The sequence below is a fragment of the Mustela putorius genome, unplaced genomic scaffold (assembly GCF_011764305.1).
Source record: "Mustela putorius furo isolate JIRA1106 unplaced genomic scaffold, ASM1176430v1.1 tig00003974_pilon_pilon_pilon, whole genome shotgun sequence".
NCBI classification, from domain to species: Eukaryota; Metazoa; Chordata; class Mammalia; order Carnivora; family Mustelidae; genus Mustela; species Mustela putorius.
The window spans coordinates 2,322,267-2,334,964 of NW_025422117.1; the positions used below are offsets into that span (position 1 = coordinate 2,322,267).

The following is a 12,698-nucleotide window of genomic DNA, read 5'->3' on the forward strand; positions in this document are numbered from 1 at the left end:
ATCAAGTCATTCTTTAAGGGCCCTGGACGTCCCCTCTTCCAAAAGTCTTTTCTGACACCTCTAAATACAACACTCTATTCCCTCCTTTCTGTCTCCAATAGATTTCTACCATATGATAGAGCCAATCCTGACTTCTTTACTGTTGGTTTTAGAGGCACATCTCCCCCAACAAGATAAGGTAAACTTCATGACAGACTGTGAACATGTTTTTGTCATTATTAGCTGTCTTTTATCTACTACACCCCTGGTTAAGTATCTTCTATATAGAACATTCTGAACAAATGTTTCCAAACGGAAATCAAACACACACACACACACACACACGTACACATACACACCCCACCCATGTGATAGGAAATACAGGAGATTCTACTACCATATGGAAAAGTACTTAGTGGTTCATCCTTTTCGAGTAAGTGTTTTCTCTAGGAAAATTAGACCATATTATACAGATATCACTATATTATTGTCATCTCCACAGTATATAGACAAGAAATGATATTTAAAAAGAAAACATAAGCAGATTTTCAGCATAAAAATATTATGTCGCTGTGTATATGTTATTCCCACATTCAGTAAAATGAGAATTCTGAGTGTTACTACAGAATAAGTTCTTCAGAAAGATGGAAATTACTGCTCAATTTTTTTTTTTTTTTTTTGCTTTTAAAAATGTACTTGCTGCCAAAAATCTCTGGACAAATGTATATCATTAAATTGCATAAATAAAAACCAGGAAGGAAAGTAAAATAATAAGACCAAGAAGAACAAACTAAACAAATAAAAAAACATATCGAGCTTCAAATGTGATAAATTTCAGCTCAAATAAATCTGAAGAAAAAAAATAAGCAAAATAAAATATCCCTTCAACTAAATTTTCCAGTCTCTGAAAAATCCATATTCCATATAGATTCCTAGAGAATACCCATATTAAGACAGAAGCTAAAAGATAAGATAAGAGATAAGAATAAATAACATGGCTTAATTGATTCAATAACATTTTTGCACAAAACGTTCATTCCCCTTTAACCAAGGGTCAACACTCAAATGAATACTATTCCTGCCTTTTCCAAAAACATAGGTACATTCTTTACCCACCAATAACATCATTGCCTTGTTAAAGGAATATCAATAATTCTGAGCCAGCACCCACTTGAAACAAATAAAAGCTTAGTTAGAATTTCAAGCAAATGTCAAGTTCCTATCACATTACTATTTATAAGTCTGACGTAAGTCAAGAGTATTGGGCTACAGTCTTGGTTTCATTCTTCTTGGTGGAAACTTGGCAAGTGATTTGCCCTCTCTAGGCCCCAGGTTCCTTGGGAGCAAGACTATATTTAGGTGGGTAATTTTCTTTGTTAAGCTTTAAAAAAAAAAGTCCCTTTCCACTTGTCTCTGAAAGACAGCATCACATCCTCCCCACGAGCACTGGGACTGGACAGGCATAAGAAACATATGAGTAGATGCTGCCCTTGGTGAAATCTTAGCACATTTGGGGGCTGGAAAGCACGGGATAGTTTAAAGGGTCCTGGGGCTGACGATTCAGGAAGGCTCAGCCTAGGACTGGATAATGCTGAGTCTCCCACTGTGTAGCTCTGCGACTCTGCTCTGTGGTTCACTTTGGTCCATAGCTGAACATCTGCAAGGGGTGAGGAACATGGCCAGGTGTTACCCTAGTATTACTATTACTATTATCAGAGTGTTTGGTTGTTGTGTATTTTCCTAGAATCCTAACACATGAGCCATTTCGAAGCATGAGAGAGGTTGAGTTTTACACACAAATTTGACCGGGTCAGAGGGTCACTACACACAACAGTATTGGGGAAATGAGTGGGTGCACAGAGATGTCACTCCCTTTTTTTATATTTGTATATGAGTTACTTATTTGTTTTGCACACGTCTGGCTGTCTGGGTGTTTGGCAGAGGTGAGACACGTGAGAAGTAAAGGTGTAATGCTGTGATCATTCGGCCAGGTGTTTCTGGATGGTCCTTGTGATGTCACCCTGGGGGTGTGACAAAATTCTGGGCTTTGCTATGGAGCAAACTGAGTACAACCCGTACAGTTCTGAGGGAATCTTTGTAGGCAAGACCCCGCCAGCAGGGGGATGGGCTTATAGGGTTAGATAATGTGAGCCAGAGGCAGAAATTTGACCAGAGAAAGAAGAGGGGAAAGAAGAAAACAAAAAAAACCAAACAAACAAACAAACAAAAAAACCCAACTAGCCAAAACCTTGTGAGACACTTAGAAAAGTATCAGTGCCAAGAACAGAAACTATTACTTTACATACATACATACATACATAACATTTCAATCCTATGTTTAAAAAGAAAAAGCTACTCAGGTATAAGAAAATTCTCTGCCAAAGAATGAGAATGTCTGCAATTGAGATTAGACATACATTTTTTCAATTTATGGCCTCTCAACTACAAATTTTAGGACTAATGAGAGGATGAAGCCAAACTTGTCCATTTAGGAAAGCTGGAGAAGAACTCATACGAACTCAGGTTTAGTTTCTGAGCACCCAGTGAATAGTTATAATTTTATACAGAGTTTCTTCTAAATATTACCAAAGATATTAATTAAAACTGGAAAGATTACGGCAATACACAGAATGTTATCTTAACATTTTTGGAGTTTCAAGTTTTAAGAGTCACCTCTGCCACAAAATGAAAAGCTAAATGGAATCAAAACATTTCTAGTACAATAAGGAAAGTGACAACTGTAGACTAATGGCTAAGAGTGACTGAATGTAGCCTTCTGGGTATGGTTTGGACGGAATCACATGTTATCAGGTGCAATTAAAATTGTTCTTGTACTTAATGAATATAGGAAAGGGAGTGGTCACCTTCTCATGGAAAACAGTCACATATATAATATAGCCAACAAAAACGTGCAAAATCCAGATGATAAGTCAAGATCCCTGAGAAAGTGGGACCAGAGTCAGAAATGCAGAATGGACACTTTGGATCGAGAGACCCCAGCAAGAATGCAAAATGACTCATGGACTGGAAGCTCCTAAAAATAAACTCCAAGTCTTTCAGAATACCACTGATTGTATCTGGGAAAATCATACTCAGAGGGTAACATTCCACAACTGATCCTAGATAGTTCTGGGCCCATGCCAACTGATACTCATCAATGAGGAAGTCTGTTGGGTTTTTTGTTGTTGTTGTTTTCTTTTTTTCTTTTTTCCTTTTTCTTTTCTGTTTTCTTTCTTTTTTTTTTTTCTTAAGTTAAGGGAAAAAATGGACAGTTGCCATGTGAATGCACTCCTGTTCCTGAAAGGTGACTCAACAGGATTGCCTTCACGGGATAAGATGGTAAGTCATACAACTGTGTGGCTGACCTTCCAGAAACTGTCTAAACAGACAGAAGAACTTATAATGGGAACTTTGAGTTTATTTACATTGTTTCTTATTTATTTATTTATTTATTTATTTATTTAGTAAAAGACTGAACCCTTCAAAAGTCGAGCTCACCAGGATCACATGTTGAGTTTTACAAATAAGGCTGGCTGAAAGTTTCCTTGGGTAAAAACAAACAAACAAACAAACAAACAAAACCAAAAACAAACAAAACACTAAAACTCAACTTCTTTCCCATTCCAGCTTAATGCGGTGAGATGCAGTATGAGGAAAAGAATTCATCACCCCCCCATTTCAGATCTAATCTTAACAAAATCAATGTCCTGTCAAATCAATTGACATAATGCCCCAAAGTACATTTAAACAATTTAAAACACATCTGGAGAGAGAGACAGAGAGTCAGAGAACGATGGAGAGAGGTTTCTTTAGTAAGACCAACTAGATGAGATCAAGGATTCTAAATTCAAAGATATTAAAAGCCATTGAGATGAGAATACAAGTATCTGGCTCCATCCTTTTAAATGGCTTTACACATTTAAAAAAATCGATCAACTCCCCATAAAACCACCTTACATGAAATATTTTTATTGAAGGAAATAAACACGTGTGCCATGAATGCTGCCTAGAATTATTTCACTGCAATTTTGGAGTATGACTTAATAAAGGCACGAGAATCATTTTCCAAAGACAGGTAAAAATCAACCGCTCCAGATCACTCTCCCTGCTTTCTGTAACAAACCATACGGTGTCTCAATTTGCCTCCATCTGAAGTGATACATTACATTTCCTCCAACACAGAGCCCCTACAGGGACTCCTAGATGTCACCAGATTTGTAATCTGTCAATCAAGGGGAACAACTAAGTACTCCCTAGTTTCATTCATGGGAACAACATTCACAGCTTCACCTCTAAGTAAGGAATTATTTTCATGCACATCCACAGATAAAGTTGAACACAGAGTAAGGGGCAGAGGATGAAGGTGCAGATGTTGGGACACTGGGCAGAAAAGATAAAGTCCCTCTGACTTCCACGGAAAACGTCACAGCACCTTAAGCACTAAAAACATTACAGGTAGATCTGTCTCTCAAAACTCAGAGGACTGATGTGAAAGAAATTGGTGTTACTGTAATAGTTTAAAGCAGCAATGAAGCAGAACATTTTGCCTGCTGCAGAGAATAGAAAAAGGAAAATCCAAACTTCAGCCAGCCTTTTCTAACGGGCTCTGCCGTGCATTGACTGGAAAGGATGAGGGAAAAGATGGCGGGTCTCCTGGCCCAGGACAACTTAGTGTGACCCTATGGTGCAAGGAAAGGTCAGCACAATGGGTAAGTCCGCTTCACAACGAACGACAGGAATTGCATCCCTTTCTTAAAGCTCTAAAGACTACATACACAACCATCTGAGAATATCAACTTTATCACTGTCATTATTAAATCAGTTTATAAAAATCAGATTGCTTTTGAAAAAAGTTTTTTTCTGAAGTTCGGATGAGACTATTCAATGCTGAAACCCCAGCAATGATTACTTTCACTCTTTGTGCTCTCTCCTACAGAATGTTTATTTAACAGATAGAATATAGAAAGGAACTTGATGGCTTATAATCAGGAAATCAATAGAGGATTTAAACCTTACTCAGAACGTATTGTCACCGCAATGTAAAATGTGGCTAGATTCTTGGAGGAGCAAACTCTGAAATAAAGGAGTCCATGTCAGCAGCACTGAAAACAAGTCTGTCTTCTTGAAAGTGTTGTTATATTTCAAATAATTTTAAATGACATTTAATTATTTTAAAAGAAAATCCCCAGATGAAAAATTAAGACAAGCTATGATGTGACAAAACCCGAATTAGAATCACTCTAATCATGAAAAATTAAGCTAAATCTTTCAGAATAAATCTCACAGGCAAAGCACAAATTCAAAACAGTTCTTTGTTAACTCGGGTTGTTCTAAGATATTACTACAAAAGTTGTCAAGAACGCTGATGCTTTTTCTAAATATAGACCAAGTTATAGAAATGTTTAAGAAGGAAAGAAAAGATCCAACATTAAAAAAAAAAAGTTTTTCCCAGAAGACCGAGAGTCTCAGGAAGGCACCCCTAGAACAGAGAGAGAAGCAGAAGTCGTCCCACTTACCATCGAACTTCTTGTGCCTGGACACGAATGTGGTGCGTACAAAATGGCTCGTCTCCTCCACGAGGTTTTCAAACTCGAGTTTGCTTTGCTGGCTTAACTTGTCTTCCATTTCTGTGGTGCAGCATGTATACTCTTGAGGGCAGATTCTTAAGTGTTCCCCTGCCAGGAGAAGGCACATGTCAGGATGGGATGATAAGGATGTTGGGGGAATTTGCTTCTCCAACATTCCCTTCCAATCCTGGGGCACCTGGTCCAGCAACCTTTTGGACCGGCCCCGAGAACGTATCTGGGCCTCAGTGGACTTAACATCCCAAGCACTCAACATTCAACATCAACTTCGGTTGAACCGGATGTTGTGGTCTGAATGTTTGTGCCGCCCCCCCCCAAATTTGTACAGCCGAATCTTAACACTCAAGGTGATGGTATTTGGATCTGGGGTCTTGGGGAGGTGATGAGGTCATGAATGGAATTGGTGTTCTTATAAAACAGACCCCAGAGAGCGAGCTTGTCCCTTGGGCCCATGAGGACGCAGCAAGAAAATGGTGTCTGGGAACAAGGGAAAGGGCGCTCAGCACACACGGAATCCACCTGTACCGTGATCTTGGACTTCCCAGCCCTCCAGAAGTAGGAGAAATAAGTGCCCTTTGTTTATAAGCCCCCCAGCTTATGCAATTTCTGTTACAGAAGCCCAAACAGACTAAGACACCCGATATTTGGTTCCTGTCCCTGCCATGTAAGAGGAAGTATATTGGGGACCCAGAAGACCATGACAATGTCCCTGCTTTTATTTGAGATGTGCCAAGTGGCACCAGGTGACAAGAGACGTAATACAGTTGTAAGTGTGCTTATCTTTGGAAACCTGCAGTAACACAACAGACGCTCAGTCCCATCACCAAGGTTTGTTTGACAGCGAGGATGAGACAAGATGGAGATAATTCCTTGTGTTCTGGCTCTGCCTGTCCGTCTGTCAGAACGCATCAGCTGTGCTCTCGGGGAAAGGGAGTGTGTTTTCAATGGCAGGTCTAATGTGCCAAACATTCCCTCAGTTGACAAGTCTTGTCAGAGAGGAGATGTTCCTCTGCAAGGAGGAAGACCCTGGTGTATTTAATTAATGCTTAAGTTCTACGGAAATGTAAAGTAAAAGGTAATGAAAGTTAAGTTTAATTCAACATCTTTATCTCTGGATATACCAGGTCACTTCTTTTGGCAATACTGCTTTCCTCTCCCCCCCCCACCTTTTTTTTTCTACTTGCAAGGAGGAAGCAAACCTCTGCTTCATGAAATTAAAATAGACTGTTAATGCATAAAATGTGAATTTCCAATTGAGGCAGTTCTGTTAGTGTTAAAATGTTTGGTGGAACCTGTGGAGGGAAGAAGAAAAATCCTCCAAACATCATGGTAAGTAGAAACAAAAAATTGCCCCTGGGATCAAAGTCACTGTAAGACACTGAACTCCAAATGCACAAAGTACTTGATGTGATGATTAAAATTCATTTATAATGCTTAACGGTACTTATATAAAGTTATGTCCTGTGACCTGTATGAAGTAGAGGTTGTTTCATGTTTATGTCACTTGATGCTTTAGTGCTTACTTGAAACAACCTCAGAATTAAAAAAAAAAAAAAAAAAATGACAACAAATGTGTACTAAAGTTAGATCTTCCATATCTCCTAGAAGGGAGGGAGACCATAAAATATCATATGTATATTTTTTTTAAAAAAGAAAATGAAAATGCCTTGTACTTGAGAGCAATAACTATCAACTTCAAGATGGCAGTTCCCTCCCAGGAGAAATTGGGATTTGAGAGAGTGCTCAAATACTTGCATCTACAATCTTTTATTTCCTAAGTTGTTTGATGGATGCCTGATGTTTATCATACTATTAGCTTTGCTTTCTCTGTACACAGAAAATATTTTGTAATAAAAACTTGGAAACGTGTCATTAAAAGGTAGTAGGCCCGACAGCTGTGCTGGAGAAGAGACCAGAGGGGAGGTATTAAGAAAGAAAAAAACAGGCTGCCCTTGACATTCAGAAGCCAGCCTGGCAACTCACAGCTAGGTCATGAGAGTCTATTACACCTAAACCATCTCACAGAAGGCCAACACCAGACAAAATTACTCTGAGACCATGATAAATGAGACAAAGCAAAGCCACTTCAAAATTTTGTCTAAGCACACACAAAAACAAAGCCGTAGGTCATCCAAAAAGTACTGAATATCTCCTCCCTGACGCAAAATGAGTGGACTTCTTTACCATTTACAGATGGATCTCCATACTATTCTCCCTCCTTGTTGATCAGATGTATTGAGAGACCTTTTGGTAGGTTGGCCTCTCCTTTCTGGAAGAATCCAATCCAGGCTGAAGCTCTGGTTCTCCGAACCCTCCCCAACCCACCCAACTAATCTCTAAGTCCTCTAACTGATTCTTTCAAAGTCCCTCTCACTGAGAAACCCCTGGTTCTTCATGGTGTTTTCTTGCTTGAGGATAAGAGGTATCTTATTCAATTACAGCTATGTTCCTAATAGGTTCTCACTGGAAGGTATCGACTATACCAAAATGGGGAGGGTAGACCAAGATGAATTTTGAGACTTTTCTTCAAGTTATTTTGATTTTCGAATCCTGGTAAAAAGCGAGTTCTGGAAGTTAAGACACTGGCAAAGAACAAAAGTGGCTTGATCAAAAGCAAATGACCTACAAATCTCTAATTTACTTTTTATGAAATATATATCTGATAAGGACAAAACTCTGTATCCAAACTGAATGGGTATTTAGCATTAATCATTCTGCATAATGTTCCTTTCTCCGACCCATTATAAAACAATTCCCAAAATCTCCTTCCTCTATTTCCTACCCTATTGTTTTGCAAATGGAATGACCCTTTCTCAAGATTTAGTACATCAGGGCTGCATTCCACTTCTGAATCATTACAAGTGAGTTTTCAGCAAAATGCATTGGACTTTTGGTGACAAGCTGATCAAAAGAGAATAAAACATTTTATGACCTGAGGGAAACAGCAGTATTTGGGATATTTGTGGAAGAAAAGCCATGGATCTATCTATATTCATGAAATTAGATTGGATTGGAAGCACTGTAATCTCCAATCACTCCAAGAAAATCAGCAAATGTGGAGTGATAAATAAAAACAGAAGACACTTACTTCTTCACAGGACAACTTTATATTTAAAAAATATATATGTATTTATTTGAGAGAAAGAGAGAGAGTGTGTGTGTAGGAGCCAGGGGAGGAGGGGCAGAGAGGGAGGGAGATGCAGACTCCCGGCTGAGCAGGGAGCCTGATGTGGGGCTTGGGCTCAATCCCAGGACCCAGGGATCATGGCCTGAGATGAAGGCAGATACTTAACCAACTGAGCCACTCAGGCACCCCCATGGGACAACTTTAAACTAAACTGATTGTGTCTGCCTGTGTATGTGTGTGTGTGTGTGTGTATAGGGTCCTGAGGCACAACCTATACACAAGTGGCGGTATCAGATATTTATAGAACTGGAAGTGTCCTCAAGAAGTCAAGAGCTTCATGCAGGCCCAGGCAGAGATATAACTAGAGATGTGGATAGACAGACATAGACAAGCACGGAGAAAGAGAAGAGACGGAGGGATCACCAGAGTGTTTTAGAAACCTGCTGTAGGAAGAGTAAATCTTCCATGCAAAGTACTTGTTAGAGTCTCTACAGAGAGACCAGGCTAATGTCCCTGAGCATACAGGATCCCGGGTTGTGAAACATGTGGTCGAATCTAGACTGAGCCTCAACTTCTTTCTAACATATGAGAGATAAGAAGGTTGTGGAAGAATCTACCCATCCACGTACATATAGTTCCTTTCTCCCCCAATCTGAGGTCACTGATACTGGTCAAAACAACCTGGTAACCTCAAATAGCCAGAAAGACTTAGGGCAGCTGCACAATTTGTTCTGACTAGGTTTGCTCCTTTATTTCATTTTTGGCCCTAGTACGGGGGTATGTAAACCATGGCCTCTGGGCCAAATCTGGCCCACCATCTGTATTTGCAGTCCTGGAGAATAAAACGGTTGGAGAAAAAAAAAAAAAATCAAAAGAATGATATTTGTACTATATGGAAGTTTCATGAAATTCAAATTCAATTGCCCATAAATAAAGTTTTATCACAAGACCGCCCCACCTCTTCATTTATGCATTGCCTGCGGCTGTGTTAGTAGGCAAAGACTAGAGCAGGCAGGACAGAGACCACAGGGACCTTCAACTTGAATATTTACATTCCGAAATCCTATCTGGCAACTACTCTCCCATACAGAGAATTAGCTCAAGCCCTTCCTGTTCCAATTTGTCCAATTAACAAGAGGAAACTTTTCTCAGCTTAGTACATCGTGCTTCCTAACATGAGTATTTGCTATAATAATGGGATGCTTCCAAAGTGGTAACTTACGAAGAAGAAAGTGTTGTCCTTTATGAGCTTCCCACACATTTTCTCAAATTCCCTGAGGTTCTCTGGGTTATTTATTACACAACTTGATACGACATTTAGCTCAATGGGAGTGCCGCTAGATACCTCCAATATAACTAATATTGAACATACGGAATAGTTCATTCTGGGAGATCAGGATAAGAGATCATAAATGCAGAAAGTGTGGGATGAAAACAACGATGACGGCACCTTGACTCATCAATCATTTACTGAAACCTACGTGCAACTCACGATGATAGGTTCACATCCGTCAAGATCAGGGGCAGGGTCATGCCATCAACTTAAACAGGTGCATGCTTTCTCGGGGTACCTGTGGTTCATGAGGGTGAATTCCCAGGTCCCTGTATTTTTGTAGAACTCTTCCCTAGCTGTACCATCAATAAGGGAAATTACAGAGGTGAGAGGAGGGAGTGCCACCAGGAAGTGAGAGACGGAGCGAAGGCTCAGGGACATACGGTCAGACTATGAATTGTCATCTGTTTCCTAAGCAAGAAGAGAATGCTTATTCCTCCCTTTACATGCCTCTTTTAACTGTGTGTCACTCTTCACAACATCTTTCCCTAAATGCCTGCCCAGATGTTTGTTTTCACTCAAAGACACAGAGGTGACAGGAGAATTGCGATTCTGCCAGATCCTGCTCCCTCCGGGGACGGCCCTGGGTCTGAAAACTGCCAGGAAGAGACATAGTGAGCGGCACGAGCAGGAGACAAGAGGACCTCGTTAACCACAGAAGCCAGCCTCTGTGGGTCTGCCGCGACAGACTCTCTGCCCTTGGAGGTGACACACGGGGACCTCAGAATGCACATTCCAAACAAATCACCAAGATGAAATTCCCCAAATGCGTCACATTTCACAGACTATAGCCAGCCAAATGATTGGCTTTTATAGAGCTTTGGAGTGTGGAGGGAGATTACTAACCATTACTAATCTTACATTTCCTAAAAGGTTGGTAGGAAATCAAAAACTAAAAAGGCCAAAGAAGATGGTGCGATCTCACACAACAAAGCCCTTTGATTTCTGAACCTCCAAATTCCACTCGATGACAGTGTGATATTTGTTTTAGACTTGGCCCTCTTCAGTACAGTCTACGCCAGAGTGGTCTCATCCTTGAACTCTTAAAACCCCACCGTCAATTAGCTGTGTCGGGTACCAAACTAAGTCTCCTCCTCTTTTGATATGTCACCTCAAATAACCATCCTATTTGTTCATCTGGTGCCCAGGAAGCTGACTGAGCAAATAATCTGAGGAAACAGGCTTGGGGGAGTGAAACACTCTAGAAGAAGTAAACTTTCAAAGAGACTTTCTGATAGCTGAAATAATTTAAATTGGAGTTAACAGTCCTGGAGTTTTCAGTCTCATAAAACTTCTCTGCAAGCTAATCAGGAGTGGCAGAAAATAGGAAAACCGTAGTTCTTAAATACATGTTCTTGTTCATTTCTCTAAGTTCACATTCCCCAAACCTCCAAAATAACACTTCTTCAACATTTCTCAGGATGAAGCATTATTATAAATGATCCTTTCATATCTTGAAGGACTGCTTCTCTTCAGCAGAATGGATCACTACTATAATCAGAATGTTCAAACTTTCGCGCCAAGTTTTTAAAATTCAGTGTATGTTCAATATCAGTGGATCTTTCATTCAAATAACTTATATTAGTATCATCCTTTGACATCAATTTCCCAATAAAGACTGTAAATACTAATTCTTTTAGTTACAGAATGTTCACTCAGTATTTTCCAAATTCCTTTGGAGGGAACCAATAAATTAATTGTGTAAACCGGTTCCAACAGTTGCAGAGGATTTCAAACATGCCATAAAGATCTTTACTTTCCTACTTCCTTGAGAATAAGACTCACCAAGTTTGTATTTCAGTATAAACTTTTCATAGAGGAAGTAGTCAAACAGAATCTCTTCAACATTCAAAATGTTAATTTGTTGGTCTCAACAGAGTTCTTCAAGAATTGAGATCAGTAAAGAAATACTGCTCTCACTATTTCTGTATTTCAGACTCAAACTAAAAGATACATAAGCACAGAAAACTTCAGTTACACTCTCTGAGAACAAGATAAGAAAAACATCAAGCCAAAGATAAGAATCCCCAATTCGACATCTCCCGTCCCATTACAAGGTACACCTTCTGTCTGCCCCAGAGTTATAAGCACTCCCTGTATGTTAGGCAATGTGAACTATGTGTTTTTATTGTCTTTATTTCACAAACTAGGAAACAGAATTGTAGAAAGATTAAGTAGCTTAATCTTTAAGCTAGAAAAGATCTGTCTCCTAAGCTTATCATTTTAACCCCTCTAACTTGTGACAGGATTCACTGGACCACAGCTGCGAACTGAAAGACATCAGAGAATATCTTAAATTTCCAGATAAACTTTACATGTGTAGGAAACTGCACAAACTCAAGTATCTGACGTTTCAACATCATTATTTTTACTACATTCTTTCAATGACGTTATATCCTTATGAAGTTGGCTTTTTTGTTAATTTTCCTTAATTTCCTTAATGTTCATATGGGTAGGATGTGAAAATCAGTATGGAACAGGAAATGAAAGTGGTGATGTCTAATTTGAGTGCAGGCTGTGAAAAGCTGGGCGCTGCCCATTAGTAAATAGTTGTGACTATTTAAGAATTAAATTTTCAGAACGTTCCTATAATGTATATGCAATGTTTATAACTGGCTACTATCTCCTTATGAGATAAATTTTTAATTGTTCAGATTTAAGAAGAAATGGCTAG

At 39.4% G+C, this 12,698-nt stretch overlaps 1 protein-coding gene across 1 annotated transcript in view; it reads right to left on the minus strand.

Annotated features, from left to right (window-relative positions):
* GPC6 (glypican 6) overlaps window positions 1–12,698 on the minus strand; it is a 1,108,049-nt gene that overhangs the window by 807,569 nt on the left and 287,782 nt on the right. Inside the window, exon 2 of the mRNA XM_045070877.1 lies at window positions 5,496–5,654. Coding sequence (XP_044926812.1) covers window positions 5,496–5,654 — 159 coding nt within the window. The remainder of the gene's footprint in view (window positions 1–5,495; window positions 5,655–12,698) is intronic.